This window comes from Lemur catta, chromosome 14 (genome assembly GCF_020740605.2).
Source record: "Lemur catta isolate mLemCat1 chromosome 14, mLemCat1.pri, whole genome shotgun sequence".
NCBI lineage: Eukaryota > Metazoa > Chordata > Mammalia > Primates > Lemuridae > Lemur > Lemur catta.
The window spans coordinates 32,425,502-32,451,655 of NC_059141.1; the positions used below are offsets into that span (position 1 = coordinate 32,425,502).

General features: G+C 35.1%; 1 protein-coding gene across 2 annotated transcripts; it reads right to left on the reverse strand.

Moving 5' to 3' along the window:
* Nucleotides 1–517: 517 nt before the first annotated feature.
* LIPJ (lipase family member J) lies at nucleotides 518–18,790 on the reverse strand. 2 transcript variants are annotated; one of them, XM_045569274.1, is made up of 10 exons: nucleotides 18,717–18,790; nucleotides 16,876–16,987; nucleotides 16,339–16,347; nucleotides 14,364–14,562; nucleotides 13,714–13,823; nucleotides 12,053–12,189; nucleotides 11,522–11,668; nucleotides 3,798–3,869; nucleotides 1,694–1,765; nucleotides 518–758 (listed from the first exon to the last, which is right to left on the reverse strand). In XM_045569274.1, the coding sequence occupies exons 1-10, from the start codon at nucleotides 18,723–18,725 to the stop codon at nucleotides 525–527; spliced, it is 1,101 nt and encodes a 366-aa protein (XP_045425230.1). In that variant the 5' UTR covers nucleotides 18,726–18,790; the 3' UTR covers nucleotides 518–524. The 2 variants fall into 2 exon arrangements, with proteins under 2 accessions (XP_045425230.1, XP_045425231.1); XM_045569275.1 differs by lacking the exon at nucleotides 11,522–11,668.
* Between the last annotated feature and the right edge of the window lie 7,364 nt (nucleotides 18,791–26,154).

A 26,154-nucleotide genomic window follows, 5' to 3' on the forward strand; every position in this document is an offset into this window, starting at 1 on the left:
GCCCCTCTATGGTTTCTATGATCTCCCTACCTCTGGAACTCTGCCTGAAATGATTACAAGCCAGCAACATTACACTGTTATGCAGGCTATCTTTCTTCTCTTTTGCTTCCCAAACTCCTTTACAAGATCAAAACGTGTTTTTATTCTTCATTCAGCATAGAGAAAAATGCACTTTTGTATCATCAAACTCTATTTTTATAATATATTATAAGCTCATGTTCTTTTAAAGAAAAAAATTTCTTAAAAATCTCTCTTGCTGTTGAAAATGTTAAGGATTATTGCTTCTGATATTAGTTATTTAAATTTGAAACTCAAAAGACTTCTTTAGACGATTTATAATCTTCTGTTTCCCCTGAGATGTTAAATGCCACCGATTTAATGAATGGAGGGCCTAGGGGCAATGAGAAAGTAAAGGTAAAAATTACATACTTTATTTTAAAAGTGAAAAAACATACATAGTAAGGAAAATAATTGGATTTTAATAGCAATAATATAGATCCTTAAACACAGAGTGCCATGGTTCATTATAGATTGTTTTGGATAATATCAATGATTTCACGGTAAACTTGATCATAGACATCTAATCCAAACACAAAGTCAATATGATTGTAGTAAGAAATAGTTTTATGGTAAATGTGGTTTTTGATTTTAGAATGTAAAATTTTAACATCTTCAGGGTCAGCCAACAAGTCACTTTCACCATTCCAAGTTGCAATTGCCACATTCATATTTGTCACATTGTACAATGGAGGAGTTGTCTAAAAATAAATGAGTAAAATAAGTTTCCATAGGAAGTGATATATTAGGAGGTTCTATTTACTGATTTTTAAGTGATGAATTGAAATCTAATGGATTCAACGTATTTCAACTTTTTCAAGTATGAAAAATGAATAGGTATTACAGATTTTACTTGGAAATAACTCATATATAAATCAAAATTAGGTAGTTTGTTCTAATTCCAAGTATTCAAACATTTCACAGATGTAATTTCAGTACTACTTATAAAACATGAAAGTAATTTCTGTGGCTGTATTACTGTCCATGTGTTTGTGAATAAATTATAAATATTGGCAGTCAAAGTCAACTCTGATCTCATTATTTGATCTTCAAATTTTAGTTCAGACTTTAACATGACCAGACCACATCAGGCCTGGAGTTTAGCTGAGGCAGTAAACTATGCTGAAAAAGCATAAACTTTGAAATTAGACAGACTTGGGTTCTAATACTTAGAGAATTTTGTTATTATAATCATACAATTTTTACTGCATTATCATTGATGTCTAAGTTTTTCCTAATTGTTATATATGTTTATCTTATCTTCTCAAACAGAATAACTGGTTTTAGGGTCAAAATAATATATTATGCTTTTTATTTCTTATTTAATTGAGTAGAGAACTATGCATATTATAAACACAATATTTTTCCTCTTGAGGAATGATGAATTCTTCTATTGAGTGTCAAATTTTCTAGACTTTTCCAGGATATTTATTGTTAAAACACATAGAAAACATGGAAAAACCACTTTGGATGGATGTGGTGATATGGACCCAAATCAACTTTATCTTCAACTACTGGTTCTTCTCAGTATGTTATTGTATTCTGGGGATTTACAGATGATCCTTGATCTATATAGCAAAGTCATCTGAAGCAATCATGAAGGGAGGGAGTTTTTAGTTTATACATACTTATGTACCTGATTAAAATGAATCAAGTTTAGCTCAGGCCTGCCCCAGTCAAAAGCTTTCAAGTGAGTAGAATTTAAAAGCTGAAAGAGAAACAAAAAATAGGACCATATCACTTGTTCATTACAGTGGCAGCTGACGCAAGTTAGGTATGCATTATACATAAGCCTCCTTTGTACTGGGTCTGCTTGTATTTATTCAGGTGGGTTTTGTTCTTCCCTTCCTTTGGATAGGCTAAGGATGGGAGGTGGGGACAGAAGAAATCTAAAGAATATGACTCATTAGTCACTCTTCTAGACAATTCTCACTTTCTCCTTCCCAGAACTCCAAACTCTGAATTTTATGCCATTCAATTACATCACCATCTTTTGCTGTTCCTTCTCACTGCTACTCTTTCTAAAACTATTCCTGCCTTGATTTTAGTGATTTAAGCATTCCAAAAATTTGCCCTCTAAGTTTTTTGAATTCTTCAATGATCTTGTCCTCCTCGCTACACCAACCATTCACCCTATGATCATATCATAAATCTTCATTACCACAATCCCTGCAGGGCCCTCATTAATGAGATTAGTGCCATTATAAAAGAGGTTCAAGGGAACCCTTTTGCCCCTTTCACCATGGGAGGACACAACTAGAAGTTGCCATCTATGAATGAGAAAGCAGGCCTTCACCAGATACTAAGTCTGCCAGTACCTTGATCTTGGACTTTCTAAGATAAAACTTCCAGAACTGTGAGAAATAAATTTCTGTTGTTTATAAACCACCCAATTTATGGTATTTTGTTATAGCAGCCTGAATGGACTAAGACAGCCCAGATACCCACATTGCTAATTCCCTCACTTCCTTCAAATCTTTTCTCAAATGTCACCATATCACTGAAGCCTAACCTCTCTATTCAAAAGTACATCTCACTCCCCAGCATGCCTAACCCACTTTCCCTACTTTTTAACCCCAATTTTTCCATAGTTTCTATCTCCTTCTACCATACTATAATAATTTATATATTTCATATACTTATTATTATCTACATGCCTACTAGAATGTAAGCTTATGGAAGATAAGAGCCTTTGTTTTGTTCACTGATGCATCACATAAGCATAGAATAGTACCAGGCACATAGTAGGTACTCAATAAATGTTACAATGAATGAATAAATGCAAAGATTGCTTAGATTCTCCTGGTATAGCCATCACCAGAAAAGAAAGGATACGTTATCTCACCTAAAGATAAGTTGTAATAAAGATTTTTAATAATTTACATCTAAATAGTTACTTTGTAGACTGAAACATTTTGTAAACAAGAAAGTCTTATCCAATATTTTAATTATACTTTAAATTTATCTAGTGTTTATTAACTTTAATTAACATTCATAATCATTATCCTATTTAATTCTCATAATATTTTTCTCAGATCAGAGAATTATTAATTTCATTTTAAAAATTGAGGAAACTCAATCAGAAAGGTTAAATGAGCTGTTCAATGTCATACTACCACTACGGTTCAGAGAAAGGATTTAATGTCTGGTCTTTTGATCTCAGGAAAGTGTTATTTCTACTGTGTTATCCTGGGTTCAACATTAAGATTATATTCACACTGGATATTTCCTTTATCAATATCATTTATTGAACAAATATTAGTTGAGTATCTACTATAGGCCAAGAACTGTTGGTCTTCAAAATACAAAAGTGAAAAAAACTTATCCTCAAAGAGCTCGTGACTTAACCAGAAGAGAAAGTGTAGTCTACTGAAAGTGTTTCAGACTAGGTATTAGGAGAACTGTGTTCTAGTCTTAGTTTTTTTCTTAAGGGAATAGCTTTGAATTGTTGAATAAGTAAACTGATGGGCAGATGAACCCTAGTCTACTCTTTTGACATTTTCTCATTTGTAAAACATAGATATTTATATTGCTCTGATCATTGCTTAGGTTTAGAAGATATAATAGATTATGATAGTTTAAATGCATATTTAAACCATAAAGAATTATACAAATATATAAAAATTTCATTTTATCTTTCTAAATTTATCATTCTATGGTGATGGCATGATCCCTAGAATGATAAGGTAAACTACAAGTATCATAAATCAAATCATATTGAAATGAACTTTAAGTTATACCTGACTCCAGTGGACCATATTTTGAACAGATGTTCCTGCTGGGTTGTGTGACAAATACACATCCAAACGACTCTGAGGAGTTTAAAAAAAAGCATTTTTATGCTTAGTTCCATCAGAGGAAGCTTAATCTTCAATATTTATTGAACCATTTCAAGAAAAGTTAAAGTTAAAGTTAAAGAAATATTAATAAAAACAAATCAAATTATAATTAAATATACAAATGTACTCATCAAATTGTACAATTTTTACATGAATGTAGAAGCCATTATTGGATTTCTAGGTTTTTTGGTCCATCACCCCCTCTATTGAAAACAAAAGTGATGAACTACACTCCCACACACATGCATGTCACCCACATACACACAAACATCTTTTGAAAGCATTAAACAGTTGGAAAGATAGAAAGAAGTTACCCAGATAAATTGAGGAGAAAAACAAATGAAGAATCCTCCAAAATTAGCAAAGCACCAAAGCCACTTTGTCCTTAAGGTTATTTGCCAATCCCAGAGAATTCGAAGTTTAATTTTGAGAGCTTAGCTTGTTGAAGAAAACAAAAATCAAAGCCCAGGACCTGCCAAAGTTGAAAGATTTAAAAAAGAAACACTCTTCATGATAAACTGGGGTCTCAGATCCTACAGTGCTCAAAGTAAAGCCATAATACCAATCTGTAATCTAAATTTCATTGCCTAGTGGTCCCTGAAAACCTCAATCAGTGAACCAGACATACGGTGGTCATGATCTCAAAGTGACCTCAGGTGTCCTGAAAGACAAATATATTCTTGTATGGAAGAAGAAAAAAAGACCTGTCTTTTTACCCAAACCATTAATAAAAAAGACTTTTCAGAGAAGCCAAGATGGCTGACTAGAGAGAAAGCTTGTCAGACCGTCCTGGCAGATGAGTTGAAGATTGGAACGAGGAGAGCAGAGCGTGATTACTGCTCAGAAGTGGATCCCGGGGATAGACACCAGTGCAGTCAGGAAACACCACCAGGAAGAGCTGAGCAGCCGAGAGAGGGGAAGATAGAAGGGAGTAATCAGTGCGAACTAATTCCAGGGAGTTCTGGAGCCTCAGGAAAGGATAAAGGTATTTTCCCCTTCCCCCACCTGGGTGCCTCAGGCCAGCAATGGGACACAGGGCTTTCATCCCACGGGGAGTGCTACGAGAGACCACAGGGTCAGCATCCCTGCATCTGGCTGCCTCCTTCTCTGCACCTCCTCCACTCCTGGCATCCCAGGAAGTAATTTTGGCTTAAGCACTCATAGCTGTGTGGCCGCACCCATCCCATAACCACCACCAAAAGCTCAGCTGGGAATATGGTGGCTCCCGCAACAAGAGTGCACTCCCAGCTGAGCCTGCCGCGGGCAATGGGAGCACACTCCCAGAGCGCATTCCCAGCCAAGCCTGCCTTGGTCAGCGTAGCTGCTGCTGCAGCTTGGAACAGAGGGCTGTGACTCGGTGAGGAGGGTGGATGGGTGCCCCCCACCAACTCAAGAATGGTGCAGGAAGTCCACAACCCCCTTCACCAAACCATAGCAGCTGCTAGAGTTCTCGTGCTGAGAGACCTGCTTCCAGTACAGTGGGCACATTTCCACCCCCAGCAGGCAGGGCAACCTCAGATTGTGATCTTCCTGCCCACAGGCATTTGGCACATTCACCTGCTGACAGCACAGACGGCGGGGCAGGGAGGCATGGGGGAGAGATCCCGGTTCCAGGGTTGGGCAACAAGTGAGAACTCGTGCCCACTGGGAGGATGTGGAGGAGCATAATAGCGGAGGGTTCTGTGGGAGAGCCCCTTCTCCCCTTTTCCCCAGAGAGCTGCCACATTGGGGTTTGCTGTGCCAAAGTGACTCAATTTGCGTAAGCACTGGTTCCCATGGCAATCAAATGTCCAATGCTTCAGGTACCCCAGGATGAATCAGAGCAGCTGCCCCACCCCCACTCACTTTAATAGGGAGCTCGGCTTGAACCAAGAGTTCCTGGAGCTGCCAGTATTCCTCCGGTGGGAGCGTCTCCCTGGCGGAGACTTCTGGGTATAGAGAGGCCCACCTGCTTTGCCTTCGGATCTAGTGGTGGAAAAGGGGTGCACAATTGGAGATCCTCCTATCTGCCAGTGACATGCAGAGACGTGTGCTGGTGGGCTAGACACACGAACTGTGGGGAAGCTTGAGAGCCCATCTTGGGTGGGCAGGAAACACAAGTGGAAAATCGAAGGGGAAAGTGCCCAGGTTTGTGGACAGGGATGGAAAACCTCGGCTACAGGCGCGGCAGTTGCACAGTGGGCCCCTCCCATCAGGAGCGGCCCTCCAAGCTTGGAGAGATAGCCCCGAACTTCATGTCAGAGGCTCCCCCTAGTGGCCAAATGAGCAACCTCCGAGCCACATAGAAGCCCACACACCCAAGCACTGACACCCCAGCTACAATCAGTCTTGCTCCTTCCCCAACCTCAGAGGGGAGCAGGGTCCACGCTACCTCTGGGAGCTACAAGGCCCCTCCCAAAGCTTGGGGTATTCATATACCCTACTGGGGGATGAAAGCTTACCACTGGCACAACAGATTACCTCAGTAACTGGTTCCTCCATGCAAACTATAATCAAGGACAGCAGGAACAACTCCATAGCTAAACATAGTATCTTCCATCTCTAGCTATTAGGGAGCAGTGGATTCATACCCACAAGTACCATTCACCAGCTTGGAGCTTAAGCTCGAGGACTAAACTCACTATACTCCATTGGGAAGAGGTGAAGAAAACCGGTCAGAGGTAACCCAAGAGGTTCATCAAACTTGATAAAATACCCCTAAGGCAATTCAGGACCAGTGCTCCTCTCCCCAGCACTGTCAGAGAACAATCCATGGGGACTTGGAGACTGGGCCATAAACCAGCCCTAGCACACCCAGCTCCCAACCAAGAGGCCAGATGAAAAAGAATCAGTGAAAGAACCCAGGAAATATGAAAAATCAGATATGACACTATATCTAGAAAACCCCAAAGATTCAACCAAGAGACTCCTGGATTTGATAAGTGAATTCAGCAAAGTCTCAGGATACAAAATCAATGCACACAAATCAGTAGCTTTCATATGTGTCAATAACAGTTCAGCCAAGAATCAAAATGCAATACCTTTCACAAGAGCATCAAAGAAAATTAAATATTTGGGAATATATTTAACTAAGGAGGTGAGAGATCTATATAGGGAGAACTATGAAACACTGAGAAAAGAAATTTCAGAGGATTTAAACAGATGAAAAACCATACTATGCTCATGGATCAGCAGAATCAATATTGTTAAAATGTGTATACTATCTAAAGTGATCTACAGATTCAATGTAATTCCTATTAAAATACCAATTTTTTGCAGATCTAGAAGAAATAATTGTACACTTCATATGGAAACAGAGAAGATCCCGTATAGCCAAAGCAACCTTAAGCAAAAAGTACAAATTAGGAGGATTCAGTCTAACAGACTTCAAGCTATACTACAAGGTTATAGGAACCAAAACAGCATGGTACTGACACAAAACATAGACACAAACCAATGGAACAGGATTGAGAACACAGATATAAAACCATCCTTATATTGTCATCTGATCTTTGACAAAGCAGACAAAAACATACAAAGACATGAACACATAGGAATTCTAGAAGAAAATGTTGGAAAAACTCTTATAGACATCAACCTAGGGAAAGAATTTATGAAGAAGACCCCAAAAGCAATCACAGCAACAACAAAAATAAATAAATGGGACCTGATCAAATTAAAAAGCTTCTGCACAGCCAAGGAAACTATCATTAGAGTGAATAGACAACTTACAGAATGGGAGAAAATATTTGCATGCTACGCATCTAATAAAGGGCCAATAACTAGAATCTACATAGAACTTAGGAAAATCAACAAGAAAAAATTGAACAATCCCATTCAAAAGTGGGCAAAGGACATGAACAGAAACTTTTCAAAAGAAGATAGACTAATGGCCAATGAACCTATGAACATTTGCTCAACATTTCTAATCAGGGGAATGAAAATCAAAACCACAGTGAGATAACACTTAACTCCAGTGAGATGGCTTTTATTAAAAAAGTCCCAAAACAACAAATGTTGGCATAGATGTGGAGAGATAGGAACAATTATACAGTGCTGGTGGGACTGCAAATTAGCACAACCTCTATGGAAAGTAATAAGAACATACCTCAAAAAACTAAAACTAGAACTACCATTTGATCCAGCAGTCCTACTAGTGCGTATTTACCCAAAGGAAAAAAAAAGACATTCTATAATAAAGACATCTGCACTTGAATGTTTATAGTGGCACAATTCACTATTGCAAAGATGTGGAAACAATCCAAGTCCTCATCAATATATGAGTGGATTAATAAAATATGGTTTATGTATACTATGGAGTACTACTCAGCTATAAAAATCTATGGTGAATTAATACCTCTTATATTATCCTAGATGGAGTTGGAGCCCATTCTTTGAAGTGAAGTATTACAAGAATGGAAAAACAAGCACCACAGGTATTCACCGCTAAATTGGTACTAATTGATCAACACTTATGCACACATGGAAGTTGCATTCATCGGATGTTAGGCAGGTGGGAGGTGGGTAGATAGGATGGGTAAATTCACACCTAATGGGTGTGGTGCACACTGGGAGATGGGCATGCTTGTAGCTCTGACTCTGGCAGTGCAAAGCAATATATGTAACCATAGTGTTTGTACTCCCATAATAGTCTGAAATATATATGTATACACACACACACATATATATATATAAAGATGATTTTTCAAAATCAACAAACCCCACTCAGTCAAAGAAAAACAAGCATATAGAGAGGTACTATATAAGAACAAACAAAAATGAAAAAAATTATTTTGAAAAATCTCTCAAATATTTTAGATGTTATCAGATGCAAACCATAAAATAATTATGCAGTTTTACAGAAATTGGAAGGCAATCACCATGGGATATAAACCTTGACAGAAGAAAAACATAAGAAACAAACCTTACATTAGTCTCAACTTTCATCCTGAGAGCACTTTTCCAAGTAGTGTAGGGAAATAGTGCCAGAGAGTGGCTGTCTTACTGGGCAGAAACAATAGATATCAGTGTGTGTGGCTGCTACAGAGTTCGATTTTAGGCAGTAGGTTACTAAGGTAAGTAGTCCCCTAAATTAAAGAGAATTGAAGGGAAATATATACACCTTAAAAAGTCTAAAATTTAGCTTTGACAATTAGCTAAGTAAGACAAAACTCTTAAAAAGGTAACTACTATGGTTTGAATGTTTGTCCCCTCCAAAATGGGTGTGAAATTTGGTTGCCATTGTGGTTGCCATCGTAGCAGTGTTGAGAAGTGGAACATTTGGGAGGTGATTGTGCCATGAGGGCTTTGCCCTCATGGGTGAGATTTATGCCATTTTAAAAGGCAGGTTTGGTCCCCTTTGGCTTCTTTGCCTTTCTGCCTTTTACCATGTAATGATGCTGCAAAATTATAATTGTTACACTAAAAAAAAAAAAAGAGAAAAAAATTGAATCATATAAAAGACCCCCAAAATAAAAAAAACCCACAATGGCAGAAAAAGAGTTGAAGACAACAGTAAGAACAACAACAAAAAGATAATGAATATACAACAAAACTAATATCATAAATATTAACCAATTATACCAAAAAATTACCTTAAATGTCAATAGCCTATATATATATACCAATTAAAAGACAAAGATTGTCAGAATGGATCAAAAAACAGAACCCAACTATAGACCAATAAATCAATGGAACAGAATAAAAAGCATAGAAATAGACCCACATAAATACGATGAAGCAAAGGTAGTCTTTAAAAAAAACATTTTTGGAATGTATCATAATGAAACAATATGGTACATTCCAGATATCTTCCATCATGGGTCATTACTACCTACCTTAATGTGGGTCAGAGGCTTACATAATGCAAAGCACATCGTTCTATTCATTCTTCTGGATGAAGGAACTTACAAGTAGCCTCATAAATGTCCATCATGCCTGTTCTCAAGTAATCTGAAATGTTTGCCAGAGTTTCTGCTTCAACTTTATCAGAAAGATAAAAAAGAACTCTAGTCCTTCAAAAGGATGCACTTCATAACCACATATCCTTGATAACTGCACTCAGATAGGCTCATTTCTGTTTATAAGTGTTAGAATTTATTTTTCTAAACCATTATTAAAGAATTGTAAAACTGGACAAAGTCAAATTCTTGGTTGTTTGATGTCATATTTTCCAAGTTACATTGATGAGAATTTTTACCACCTGTTCCTTGCATCACGGCTTGCTTTCAATTCTATCTGGTTGGTTTCCTATACCTGAGTGACACTGGTCTGATTCCATTCACTGCCTTTTTATAAACTACAAGATTCTCTTTTGGTTTTTCATACCAGCTCTAGTAAAGCAATTCCAGGCCAGACTCTACTTTCTCCACAGATCCTGATAGGCTCAAGAGGACCGATTCAAGCTGAACTATAGCATCATACTTACCGTCCCCAAATATACTAGGTGTAAAAATTTTCCACTTCCAACTTTCTATAGGTGCAGCTAACTTAGGACACACTATGTTACAACTTACAGTACTTATAATACAGAAGGGATGCCCACAAATTTGAAGGCTAGGAAAACATAGTATAAGCTGTTGTAGTTCACAGAAAAGGAATTTTCAGAGACACCACAGTATAATTACAAAAAATATAGTATGAGCCAAATATGTTACTCAAGACATAGAATGAATGAATCGGGCAAGAAAAAATATATCATATTTATTTTGTTCCAGGCATCTCATAGTAGGTACATAACATCAGATGGACAGAAGAGTATGAAAATAGTCCTTTTTGCCTTCTATGGCAGAAGGTACATTGTTTACACCTTTACGGGCAAAAAAGGTGAGAACTGAGTTCATTTCTTGTATTGTGAAACATTTCTTTCATATTTATGTAATTGTCTATATAGCCTGAGAATAAGGCAAGACCTTCTTGAGATAGGAAAAATCAACATGTCCTTATGGCATGAAAATGTGTTTGGGAATTAAGAGAACCTCCTTCTTTAGATGTAAAAATTGGTTCTCAATGAGAAGTTCTTAAAAGGCCTAGGTGCAAGAATAAGCCACTAGTCCAAATGTCACAGTTGCTTCTGCAAATCTGGATTTTTAATTTAATGAGATTAAAAACCTTAGAATGAATGCATATATCTTTAAAAGAAGATACACAATCTAAAAGGTCTTGTAATAGTACCTTGAGCACCACAACAGTTTCCCACTCCAGGACCATTGCTTCATGCTAACAGCTTTAAAGATAATTGGCAAGCACTAATTATAATTATTAAAGGATCAACAAGGAAGGAAAGGAGTATTAGGAACCAGGGTGTAAGAGGGTGAGTTAGGACAAATAAGTGAATAGAAGATGACCTAAATATGAGAATTATCAGGAAACTAATACCCAGTAGCAAAGGCTACTAAAGATACCCATCACATCAGCTGCTCTCTAATCTTTACAGAGAGCAAGACAAATATGGAAGCAAAATAATCCCAGCTAATGCAAACTAGTTGCACAATGTTGGCATAGTCATAAAATCAGATAGGCTAAGAATCTCACTGCTAGTATACGTGAATGAATCACAAAATGTATCACAAGGCATACATACGCACTATTAAGAGCTGCTTTTCAAATATTAGCAAACATACTTTTCAAATAAAATTTGTTCTCACCATATTTAAGTTCTTTGGGTCATTTCCAAACATCATAAACCAGGTATTGAGGCAAATCTTATTAAAAATCCGTAGTGAACACAGCTTTGAACCAATAAATTTGTTAAATGAGGTTTTAGGTAAGAAGTCTTTGTTGCCAGAAAAAGCCTGTAAAATAAATTTACTTTATCCATATTTAGAAGACCACTATAATTAATCAAGAAATGATGTGGTGAGTTCACTATGAATACAATCAAATGAATTAACTAACAGTGGCTTTAAATTTTTAAATTAAGGAAAAATCTTGGAAACAGGATATAGAGAGAGTTTGACTGCTGGATTTTCTCTCACAATGAGATATCTAAAGGTACAAGTAAAATTCTATTCCTTTATTTCTATTGTAGAAATAAAGCCAAGAATCCAGCGTAAATGAAACTAAAAATCTCAATTCATACATGTGGCTGTGTTAAAATAGTCAAGACCTCTTATTTTGAAAGCACAGCATCATTGTCACTTGGGTTATCATTGATACAAAAGAAAGGCAAAATATACCTTAACTAATGACTTCCATTTGTATGTCATCTTAATTAAAGGGCTTTTTAAATACTTAACAGAAAAAACTGGCGCTAAGGCAAAAAATATTTTGATTCTTTCAGCTATCTTTGGTATTGTGGAAAATGTTATGAAACCTGAAAGAGAATAAGATATAAATTAGTAAGCTATTCTTAAGCAAATATTAGCACATGAGAAATGACAACATGGAGAACATAAGTTGAAATATAGTCTCTGAACAATTTATTCAGTCATTCATTTCTTAATTCATTTGTCAAACATTTTTGATAACCCACTATGTGACATTATATTGATCCCAACATAATGCCAATAATTAAGATTTTAAAAATATCTATGTCCTGAAGGAAGAAAATTTAGCAATAAATCAGACTTGTAACACCATAATTTGAAAATCAGGAATAATATTGAACATTTGCATAACTGGCAATGGTGAAAATGAGATAAGTGAAATTTTCAGACAGATGCATCTTATACTTTAGATGAGAGAATAAAAGTCAAATCGTTTTGATATTTATTTTTAATAATTTTTAAAATTTCTTGCTTTATTATATAGCAGATACTAAACATTATATTTTAATGATAGTTTAGAGTGATTAATATGAAAATAGTAATTTTCCCATTTGCTATCTTATCAAGCTAAGGTGTCTACTTACACATCTCTATTCTGATTGGTTATTTACTTAACTTTGGTTGGGTTCTGAGTTCAAATAACCAAAGAATTATATATTATATTATAAGTTAATAAATTCTGGCACATTATCTTTTTTTTCTTATCATTAAGTTTTTCAGGCATTCCTGGTTTCAGGTAATTGAACAGTTGATGAGAATTTGGACTAAAAGTCATACATATGGGTAATATATATCAGAGAAAAGATCTATGGAATATGGGATTAGATTGTTATTCAACATGCTTTCTCTAGTAGGAAGTGGATTATTCCTATGAGACAATTATACTGTTCAGTCTAGAAAAGACTTTTTAAATACCAGGTTCTGTTATAAAATGGCTTTTTTGACCTGCAAAGTAGAAAGAATAAGAGTAAAGAAATGTATAGTATCATGTAAGAGAATTATGTTAGGTCTTAGGGAATTTATTTCTGAATGTAAAGTTATTTTGCATTAGACAGGCATTAAGGTTCTGATTAAAGTTCTTTTCTAGTCAACTTTAAATACCAAAACTTTCCCCATGTTTATACATTTCTTAAGTTTGATCTGTCCTAAATGCAAACACATATATAGCCTTTTCAAGTCTTTGCCACTCATAAAACCCTATGCTACAATTTCTAAAGGAAAAATAATATGAAAGTTCTATTCGTGGAACAAATGATTTTTTTCATTTGTTCCAAATGATAGTTATATCTCACTTTTATCTTAAACAACATGGGTATCTAACTTTCATACAATTTGAAATAACCAAAGCCACAAATAACCTTGTATTTACAATCAATTCTTTGTGATTACAGAAGACTTCATGTGGAATCAAAGCAGCAAGTAAACTTCCAGGGCATGCTGCTATGCTGTTTGTCTCACAGTTTTGCTTTGTTTCACTTAGAGGCCTAAGAGCTTTTCCACAACCTTAAGAAGTGTATCTACAACCTCAAAGTGTAATTGAGAGACATTAGCAATAATCTTTCTTGGCATACCAATAGTAGTGCCCTGTGAATGGCCTACATAAAACATTTCCTCTTGTCCAGTTTGCTTCACAATGAAATCAATCAAGGCTGGAAGGTCATATTTTGCCATCTCATCAAAACTACAAAAGAAAGAGGACAATAAATATAGCACTTTCTATTAATGTTATAGTAACATTTGAAGATAATAAATAGCTAAACGAATAAAGGCAGTTTTCAACTCTCTCTGGACATTAATCAAGAAGTTATGTAGTAGAATGTACTTACTGAATAGAGACTTCTTTCTGTGGGGAACCCAAAGTCAAAGAAATAAAATATCTACAACAAGGCAGTCTTATAAAGAGGGTGTTTGTATATTTTAAATACAGTGATTTAGAAAAAAATATACGAGTTATATAGAGGAAGAGTAGTTAAAGCAAGGATGGGGTCAGTCAATAAGTTACTAAATAAAAAACAAAGGTTACTCCTCAAAAATGAGAAACTCAAAATCAAACAAGCATTCTAATTTTCATGCCAAAATTTAAATGAATTTTAACAATCTATGGAAAATCCTGAATTGAGAAAAAAGTCAGATCTAAATTTTATTTTATTTCATTCAAAAAGGAAAAAAAGCTTAATACATTTATAAAATAAAATGAAATGTTACTTCGTTTTATTTGTACCTGAAAGCCCAGAATTCTTTGGAATTCGTTTTTAGATACAAGTGTTTCCTGGACCAGGTATTTCCTCTGCTATTTCCCATCCACACATCATAACCAGCATCTGCCAGAATGAATCCCAGACTATTATTGGGAAGATTAGAAATCCAGTCGCTGGCAGATGTGAGCAAACCATGTTGTAAGTATACAACAAGCCTCTGAACTGGAAAAAAAATGAAGAATCATTTTTTTTTTAATTTTGTAGTATATACATGAAAATCTCTTATATGAAATCCAAACTTTTACTATATGATAGTTTGAAGATTTTTATAGTTGTTTGCGTAAATGGGGTAAGTTACTAATGTTTAATCCCATCAAATGTCAGAGCTTTTAATATAGTTCACAAAAGGATTTCTTTCAAATAACCAAGTAGGCAATTATGTCATGTCCCACTTTAATATATAAATTTTAGGTATAGATAAGAATAAAAAATCTTATACTAATACACATTTTAAATAATACATGTTAAAAAAGGGGCCCACTTCATGTCAAAGAAGATGCATCCATTGGCACATGGCTATGGTATCCACTGATCCTATCATAAAACTCCCATCAAGACACTGCCAACCTGAGGAGCAATGAAACAACCCCTTGAAGGCTCAATGGAGATGCCATCTGGGACATGACATCCTGTAAATATGGGTGCTGTCCTCTAGGATTTATTATACACCTTAAACAAATGCCTATGATATATTGTTGATTTCCCAATAAGTAGAATACATGGGTCTGAGAAACAAGAGGAGGGATTAGGAGTGGTCCCACTCACCATCACTCCCAGTAGTACTTCCTGTCCTCACAATTTTAGGCCCTATAGATCTAGAGGCCCCAATTCCCAGAAAGAAAATACTTCCACCAAGGCATTGTAAGTATCCTAATAAACTTAACAGCTATGACCACTGCCTGGTCATTTTGGGCTCCTCATTACTGAAGGAAGCAGAGAAAGGAGTCACTATATTGTCAGGGGTAATTTACCCTGATTATCATAAAGAAGTGGGGCTGCTGATAAACAATGATGAACGGGAAAAATATATTTGGTATTAAGGTGATCCACTGAGTCATGTTTTGCTACTCAATGCCCTATTTTAACTGTACATAAACAAGTACAAAAACTTAGGAATGAGGGCCCAGCTTACTACATTAGGCAAGCTAGCTTAGAGGTAGAGAAATCTAGAATGGATGGTGGAGGGGGGAATTTATGAGTACTAGTTATGGCCTTAATGTTGCTTCCTGAGGGTTCACTATTGCTCCTTTTTCTATAGAATTGCCCTTGGCCAAATGCAAATTTCCTCACCCAGATTACACCTTCTTTTAGGGGTAGCCTTCAGGCAATAATTAACTGATATGGGAATGCAAAAAGCTAGCTCCCTAACTTCAAGGTGGGACCATCTCTGTAGTGCATTTCAGCTCCTCTGAGATCACTTTTTAGCTAGACCCCAGCTGAGTCACATGCTTCCTTAGCTCCTTCTCTACCCTATCCTAATTTTCACATTTCTTTCTCCTGACATTATTCCATCAATAAATCAAACGCACCTGAATCCCTCTCTCAGGCTCTGCTTCTAGAGCACTCTAAAGCATTTGTTTAGAGTATTTTAAAATTAACTTTAAATATTTTATCAAGGTCCTTGCAAAATGAGGTCATACCCTGAGGGATAATTACTGTTATTTTGTTAAATATATGTTAAAATTTTCTGCCTACTAGATATAAGTATCCAAAATTACGTTGACTTAGATTGTTTCAAATTAATGTCTTCTCTGAAGTGTACTTTAATATGCAAAAGAACTTCAGAGGGTGCCCTATAATATGAGAAACATTTTTTTCAGGGAGAAAATCTGAAGAGAAAAGAAAGAAATATTTGGCTTTTCTTTGGGCAATTATATGAATAAGCAAAAGTAATTAGTTACATATTCTACCAGTAAGTGATAGATCTAGAATTACAACCCAGGTCTTCTGACAAATTCTAGTCTATTTTGTCAGACTGATATGTGTGTGTGTGTGTGTGTGTGTGTGTGTGTGTGTGTTTGTGTGTATTTTTACAGTTGGAATAAAGAACCACAAGGCTGCTACCAACCTGATCCCTCTGCTATTACTAGAGGAGAGAATTGTGAAGGCACAGAAGCAAATTTTTACCAGCCTTTCTTCAAACCTACGGAATAATAATGTAACTGCATTTCAGAGCATTTTTAACCCCTCATCAAAAAAAATCTAGAGAATCAACATGTATGAGCAAAGCGATTCACAAAATAAACCTGGGAGAAACAACTTGTGTTCTACCACACCCACTCTATGAACAGAAAACCAGTGGAGAATCAAATTCTCTTCTTGAAGCATGCAGGAAGATACATCATGAGAAGTTAACTGTTCACTTAATCTTAAGATTTCTTTTTTGTCCTAAATTCACTGAAAAGAACTGGAAAAGTTAAGAAATTTAGGCTCCAAATAGTCACTAGTCTATCTTCAATTGAATGTTACCTGAACTGTTATTGTTTGTCTTCCCATAAGGAATTCTATTAAGGCCAAGGATATAACCATCTTCGGTTACAATATTATACTCTTCATCAGGGTAGCCCCAGTAGGAAATAATTTGGCTCTAGATAAAGAAAAAGCAAACATTTTATTTATTTTTATTTTTTTACATTGAAAATGGGTGAATTTTATGACATGTAAAATATACCTCCATAAAGCTGTTAAAAAAAGAAATTACCCTGTTCAATTTGTTTACTTTTTTTTACTGTCTTACACTCTTTGATCAGAGTGCAAGACTATGAGGGCAGGGATTTTGTCTGTCTTGTTCACTAGTATATCCCCAGCACTTTATACATAGTAGGAGCTCAGCAAATATCCAGGGAAGGGGTGAATAAATCAGCTGGCAATCTGTTACAATTGTGCAAACAGTGTAAGCCTGTGAAAGGAAATACACTCAATACAGAATCAATAACAAACTTCAAATCTGCAAATCACATACCAAAGATTAAAAAAAAATCAGAAGACCTCCCTTCTCAATGGGTGTGCCAGATTGTCTGCACACAGTTAACTCAGCATCTTTTCCACTTCCTCTACACCATCTTCATCATTACATCATCATTGCAGAGATGTCTGCAGTTTTATTTCCCAGAATTCCTTTCCAGGATGGTTCTGGGCGAGATTCTGTAAAGTCTTGTGAAAGTTGCAGGGTGGCAGAGCAGATGTCATTATTCTCTGACAGCAATTGTGGGCAGATGGGAAGGGGGGCAAAGGTGAGGTGTATGGAGCTTTCTGGTGAGTTCCTGTGAACCATCTGCTTAGGTGCTGCAGGTAGCTGAGATTGTAGCTTCCCTGCAATTTCTGGAAGTCACTTGCTTTGAGCCGTGGGCGGCAGAGGTTGTTGGTAGCCACCTCCCTGCTCTGCTCATTTTTAATCTCATGAAGATCAGCTGCTACCCTGATCTTTGCTACTCAAGTCTTTCCAATGGTTAAGTGTCTAATTCTTTAAATTAAAACCTTTCCTATTTGGAAAGCTGAAGGTATCTCCTTTTCTGATTGAAGTCTGACTGATACAATGGGTATAGCGTATAATTTTTAAAAACTCAAGAGTTTTTTTAAATGATGGTGAGGGGAAGAATGGGTAGAGATTTTGTGTCCCTTTTTAGCCTTCAGTTGGCCAAAGAGAAACTCCTTATTCATTTCTGGAAAAGCAAACCTTTTAGCATGAAATTGTTAGCCAATTAAGTTGGATGTTTAGCCATTTCTAACCCATTATGTAATAATGAACCTTGGTATTCTCTCTGAACTTACACCTATTTTCATTTTCACTAATTTACTGATTCATCCAGGTAATAAATATTTACAGAACACCTACTAAACACCAATCTTACTAGGGATTCAAGAATAAATAAGACTAACAAAAAATACCCTGCCCTCAAAGAGATATCTCAAGAACTAGTCCACTAATATTTTCTTTTCTACAAGTCAGTCATACTTTTACCTAACCCCCATATACAATTTTAAAATATATGTATATCCATAAATGTTTACATATCTATGCATACATCTAATCTTATATCTGAAACTTGTATATATGTGACTGTATAGAAGACAGAATTTATAGGTCCTCCATAAAGTTAGGAATATATTTATATATAATTTCATCATAGAGAATAAGTCTGAAGGGAGAACTGTAAGCTATAGAAGAGCAGATGCGGAATATTAATTGACCCATATCAAAATACATAAATGCAGAAACATGCATTTGACTATAAATCTATCAACTTAAAACTTCAAAATTTGGAGTAGCATTCTCTGTTATTTCACCAGCTTAGATTTATTCCCTAACAACTTACAATATTCATATCTGTTTCAGGGTTCGCAGGTCTTCGATTTCGAAAGACACCGTGAGTAGTTCCAAGAATTAGGATGAAATACATCACCATGAAAAGACACCACATTTGAGACCTATGTATAAAAGGAAGATGTTCATACTATTAAAATTGCAGTAAATAATACCATTTATAAAATTGCAGCAAATAATTTTGTGAGGTAGTGAATTCTGTAAGGTAGGGAATACTGTTTTCAGATGAGAAAATTGAGGCTCTGAAGAATTATTAATAAATAACTTGGCTAAAGATGTATAATGTATATTGAAACTGGATCCCCACCTCTCACTTCTCACAAAAATCAACACACAATGGATAACAGACTTAAACCTAAGGCATGAAACCATAAGAATTCTAGAAGAAAACATTGGAAAAACTCTTATAGACATTGGCCTAAGCAAAGAATTTAGGAAGAAGACCCCAAAGGCAATCACAGCAACAACAAAAATAAATGGGACCTGATCAAATTAAAAAGCTTCTGCACAGCCAAGGAAACTATCATTAGAGTGAGTAGACAACCTACAGAATGGGAGAAAATATTTGCATTTCACACATAGGATGAAGGGCTGATAACAAGAATCTACATAGAACTTAAGGAAATTAACAAGAAAAAATCAAACAACCCCATCAATAAATGGGCAAAGGACGTGAACAGAAACTTTTCAAAAGAAGACAGAATAATGGCCAGCAAGCATATAAAAAAGTGGTCAACATCCCTAATCATTAGGGAAAGGCAAATCAAAACCACAATGTGATAGCACCTAACTCCAGTGAGAATGGCCTTTATCAAAAAGTACCAAAACAACAAATGCTGGTATGGATGTGGAGAAATTGGAACATTCTTACACTGCTGGTAGGACTGCAAATTAGTACAACCCCTGTGGAAAGTAATTTGGAGACATCTCAAAGAGCTGAAAATAGAGATACCATTTGATCCAGCAATCCCACTACTAGGCATCTACCCAAAGGAAAAAAAGACATTCTATAATAAAGACATCTGTACACAATTCACTATTGCAAGGATGTGGAAACAACCCAAGTGCCTGTCAATCCATGAGTGGATTAATAAAATATGGTATGGAATACTACTCAATTACAAAAAATGATGGTGATCTAGCACCTCTTATATTTTCCTGGATAGAGTTTGAGCCCATCCTCTGAAGTGAAGTATCACAAGAATGGAAGAATAAGCACAACATGTACTCACCATCAAATTGGCACTAACTGATCAACACTAAGGTGCTCACATGGTAGTAATATTCATTGGGGGTTGGGGGGATGCAGGTGGGTAAACTCATAACTAGTGGACATGGTGAGCATTGTAGGGGGGAAAGGTGCCTCTAATCCTGGCATGGGTGAGGCAAAGTCATAACGTAACCAAAATGCTTGTACTCACATAATATCCTGAAATAATAAAATAAAATAAAATAAAAATCCACTTGTAATTGCTGCTAATCAGGCAAATTGAATTTATGCTCCCTGGTTGCAATTCTCAAGCTTGGCGCAAATAAATTCTCTAATTATATTATTTTGCCTTAGCTTCTTCCTTTTAGGTTAACAATGCCAAGTAATAGATGAGAAGTTCACAATAGAGTTAAAAAAATCATGAATAGATGCTAAAACCAGTGGGTAAAAATTTGATGAGGAACAGAATATTTACATAGTTTCAAGAATTTCTTCATAAATTTTTTATGAATTACAAAGAGAAAAGTGGCTAAACCTGGTGGACACCATCTGAACCAAATGATCAAAATTTATGTCATTAATATTGTACCAAATTGACATCAGATGCTTTCTAACATAATGCACTGAGAAGAACACAGAGTATGACTTGTGTGACTATTCTTGTCAAAAATGTGTAACTTGAATATAATCATGAGATTAGATTCAAATTCACATTGAGAGACATTTTATAAAATAATTCTCCTGTATTATTCAAAAACGTCACAGTTGTGGTATCCAAAGAAAGGCTGAGGAACACTTCTAGATTAAAGACACATAATTAAGCTCAATGTGTTATCTTCAACTAGGGAGCATAAAATGGCTATGAACATTATTGGAATGACTAATAAAAATTTTAATATGAGCTGTGAAGCAGATCAAAGCATTATATCAACATTAAATTCCCTGATAATTATATTGTGATTATGTAAGAAAATGTCCTTGTTCTTAGAAAGTGCACACTGAAATATTTAGGGGTAAATTGCTCTCAAATAGTACAGAAAAAAAACCCCACACATCCATACAGTGAATAAGAACAAATGGCGAAAAATGTATACACAATTGGTGACTCTGTGAAAAGTATGTAGGAAGCCTTCGTATTATTCATTCAATCTTTCTGTCAGTTTGAAATTATGTAAGGTACCAAGTTCAAAAAGGGAGAAGGTATAAATAAAACCACCACTGATAATCTCACTAGAATTTTAAAACCCTTCAAAATACAAACCACAAACATCCTGGAGTTATATAATAGATTGAAAAGCTAGTATATTTAAGATTTAATTTATTACTAAATTTTTCAGGAAGCTAGCAGTTTGGGGCTTTAGTTTACTGATATACAAAATTAAAAAGCTGGACTAAATGTTTACTATCAAAGATATTTCCTTTCCTGAAATTTGTAACTCTATATAGCTAAATGAATAGATCTGTTGGGATTATTGGATATGCCAGTAAATATTGATAGTCAGATACAGCTATTTTAGCTTTATTGATACAAATGTGATTTCTGACTATTCTTGGGTTTCAAGAGTTAATATATATATCAGTAAAGTGCTTAGAATTGTTCCTGGTAAATGCTATTAGACAAAATCTTGCTATTATAATTAGGATTATTATCATTGAATTCAGTGTTTACTCTAAGGTTAGAGATTCTAAATTTACTTTGGGGAAAGTTTTGGCTTCACTGGTGTGGCCCACCTGTAAGCAGAAGTGACAAGTTACTTCTGGTAAATGTTTACAACAGAATGCCAATTTCTAATATCTAAAGTTAAGTGACTGCTTCTTTATTTGCAACAAACAAATGCCCCTTCAGTCAAGGAATTTAACTCAGTTGAAGATGTGGTTACTGAACACCTTTTCTTGTATAAGAACTATGTTAAGGCACTGTGGAAAACAAAAAACAATAAACAATTACAATTATTCACAATATGTTATAGTCTGATATGGAAAAGATATTATAAACACATAAATCACTCTAATGTAAACTAGAATATGTGCTACAAAACAAAACAAAACAAAACATTACAGGACTTCACAGTACAGAATATAGCATTTATCAAGAAGAGATTTTGGACATTTGAACTAGCAGAAATACAAGGGAGGGTATTCTAGGAAGAGGGAAGAGGAAACATGTGACAAGACGGAATCCAGGGAGTGTAGCAAGGTCATAGTATATTTGTAGTGAACCCTAATTGAGGGTCTTGTTATCTGACTGATGAATTTATATTTCATTTGTTCGGCAAAAAAAAAAAAACCATTCAAAGTTTTTGAATATGAGGTAGAACAGATTGGAGTCATTCTAAGAGAAGTTTATCTGGCATAGTGTATTACAAGGGGGTGAGTTGATTTGGGAAAACAATCAGGACTCTACAATAATAGTTTAAGTAAAAAATAATAAAAGCTTGCCCTTGGACTGGGTAGCCAGGGGATGATGACAGACAAGAAAGGTGGCAGATGTGAAACACCATAAGACTTGGCTAAGACGAGGAAAGATAGGAAATCATTACATTTTATTCCTAGATTGGATGACTAGATATACTGGACAGGACATTAGAAATTCTTTATCCAAAGCCATCTAAACATTTTTGCTTGTAGAACTCCCAAAGGAGTTTTTCTTAAATTAAGTATCTCTGCATATAATTACGTTGACATCTAAAATTTTTCATCATAATTTTACTGACAATGGATATAATTACTGGCAGTTGTAAATATTAACATTTTAAAATAAAAGGTTCATTGCTCCTTTAAATATATTCAATGTAATCTAAATTATCTAAATATAAATAAATACCACAGAAATTTTATATCTATGGTTAGTTATTCAAGTGAAGCACACCGTTTGCTGCTGGATATATTTTTATATTATTACAGTCATGTTATACCATAAAAAAGTACTCTCTGGGAAAGGATATTTGATGTTGAAATCATCCAATCGAGTTACCACCCGGCCTATCTTGCTTTAAAAGTATTATCTTCAAAGTCTTGTGTATCTTCTAAGCAAACAGTTACTGAACCCTCATAGTCTCTGAGAATTCTAACTTCGATTCTAGTTGCCAGGGATACTGTACTGAATGTGACAAAGTTTCTACCCTCTTGGTGCTTAAATTCTAGTAATGGAAAGACAATAAATAAATAATAAATAACTAAATAGGTAAAAAACAAGATAACTTCTAAAAGTGATTTAGCAGTACGAAAAAAAAAATAAACCAGGTTTATGGAATAGTCACTGGGTGACTATTTTAAGTCAAGTGATTAGAGAAGGCCTCTTTTAGGTTACTTTTATGCTGGATTTGAATGAAGGCAACCTTGCAAAGACCAGTAGGAAAGAAATCCAGGGAAAAGGTCAAGGTGACTAGGAAGAGTACATATTGGGACAGAAAATGTGGTATATGTATACCATGGAGTACTACTCAGCCATACAAAAGGATGAATTAATGCCTTTTGCAGCAATTTGGGAGGAACTGGAGACCATTATTCTAAGCGAAGTATCTCAAGAATGGAAAAAGAAACACCACATGTACTCTCTAATAAATTGGAACTAACTGATGGGCACACAGGTGCACAGAGGGAAGTAAAAGTCATAGAAAAGCAAGCAGGGGGAGGGGGGATAAGGGGAGGGGCAAGAAAACACCTAACAGGGACAATAAACACTATTCAGATGATGGCCACATTTACAGCCCTGACTCAAGCCATGTATCAAAAACATTTGTACCCCCTTAATATTTTGAAATAACAATAATCAAAAAGAACAGAAAGTTGTCCCAGCTATTTCACAATCTTCATTTTCTCTAGGTCATCTAGTCATTCCTACCTCTCCAGAAACATACATTAGTGCCAGTGGCCAACCCTGGACCCACTACCCTGTAGCTGTAACTGAAATAAGATGTAACCAATGCTGGAGGCTGGGGTTGGAGGAGGGAGAGCAGGGTAATGAGAAATCAGAAGCCACCATGTCTACCTCTATTCCATGGCCACAATAATTACAAATTCTGGAAAACTAATTTGAAATAGCATATTATTGATCATAAGAAAAAAAGAAAAAAGAGAGTGGAGGATTAACGCAAATATACAAGTACAGGAAACACAAGTCAAAAAAGTATGGTCTTTACCCAGAGAACAGAGTAAGCAAAGGTTTCCCACAGGTAAGTGGAGAATCTGAGGATGTTATTTAGGGAGCAGAAAGTAATTCAGTTTAGCTACAGTACAGGACATATGAAGATAGCAACATAAGATATAAACGCAAATTGGGGAAATATCACTGAATACCTTTTATGTCAAGTTAATGCAATGGAACTTAATTCTGTAGGAAACTGAGAGCTGAGAAAGTTTCTGAGGATGGTAGTGACTGATCTAGAAGCTGGGTGCAGAACAGAGACTGGGGAGTAGGAAGAATGGTTAGAAAGCTACTGTAATAATTCAGGTAAGAACTAATGATTGCTTGAACTCAAGTAATGAATTATTAATTTGCTGGTAATTATTTTTCAAAACATTAAATGTCCAAAGTTAGCAGAGTGCAGTGGAAAAAAAAAGTTTCCAGGCACTTTAGTACATTGTTGGTGAAAGTATAAATTGAACATCTTTTCTGTTGTACAATTTGATGTGATTGGATTTCAGAGACAATGGAAAAATGGTCAAAAAGACAAGAGGACTGACAGACTTCAAGGATGAGGAAAGAGAAGGTATGGAAGATGATTATGAAGTTTCAAGCCTCATTGTCTGGGAGGATTAGACTATTAACATAAAGGAGGAAGCAGATGATGGAAAAGGGAACCGACACAAAGACCAATGAATACTTGCCCTGGCCTCACTGTCGAGATTCTGTGTAACCTTAGGCAAACTCACTTAAACTTAGTGTCTATATTAACATGTAAAATGGTGGTGGCAGAGTGCCATTGAAATAAATGATCTCAAATGTCCTTTCCAGCTAGACAATTCTGCAATTTTGAGGCATTCTATGATGGTGAATCACATTAGTTAAGCATTTAATTTCAGAGATATGTCTTAAGAGAAAGAAACCACTTTCTCTTAAGAGAAATCTCTTAGAATATTAGTTTATTCTTTCTAGCATATTAGCTTTACTTTGTAGCTCACAAAATAAGTGGTTATAAATATATGGTCCTTATAAAAAATTCAAAATTAATAGAAAAAAATATAAGTACACCTGCTTCCTCTCATATTTCTTTAACACTGCATATACATTTGTGTGTGTATCTATGAAAGTCTGGAATTATAATGTTTAGTAGCCTGTGTTTGTAAGCATTATATAGTAAGTCATTTCCAATACATCCTTATATAACCATTCTTTAGTAGCTTTATATAGATGTATGGATAGCTATAACCTAATCAATCTTCTAATAATTATATAGGTCAATGTTTCTAATAACATTGAATTAGATGAATTTATACAAAAACTTTAATGTATACCTATACATCATTTTCCCAAGATAAATGTCTGGCTTAAAGGGCATAGTTTTAAGGCTTTTGATAATCAACTTTTACTCTAGAAAATTTGTCCGTTACACTCCTCAGTAATGTATCAGTGAGTATTTTACTGTATTCTTCCAAATATAGACATTTAGTATTTTAAAAAGTTATTCCTAACAAATGAAAAATGATACTTGATTTTAATTTGTATTTAAATATAGAAAGGTTAAACGTGCTTATTGTACTTACGTATTTCTTTTTATTCTAGAATTGCATTCAATTTATACACATTTTCCTTTTGGCTTTTGTCATTTGTCTTTAAATCTTTTTATAATATAAACTTCCATTTTTCATACATGTTACAAAAACTTGTTCACCGTATTTTGTCTTGTGTATTTCCTAACATACAAGTTGTAAATGATTATGTACTCAGTATTTTCCTGTTCAATTACATCTTTTATTTTTATGCTTAGAAATGTCTTCTTAGGCTATATATGATCATCTACACTTTCTAGTTCTTTCTTTTATTAGATATATGTAATATTAATTCATCACTAACTTGATCATGGTGATTTCTTTATGATATGGACAGAAAGTAAAACTTGTAATCTTTAAATGTCTTCATTGGTGACCGTTGTCAACTTTCTTATTAGTTCTGATGGTTACTCGGTTTTTACTCGGTTTCTGTAGAGTTTTCCAGGTAATAATTTATCTGCAAATGAGAGTAACTTAATTCTTTATTTTTTAATAGTTCAGACTTCTC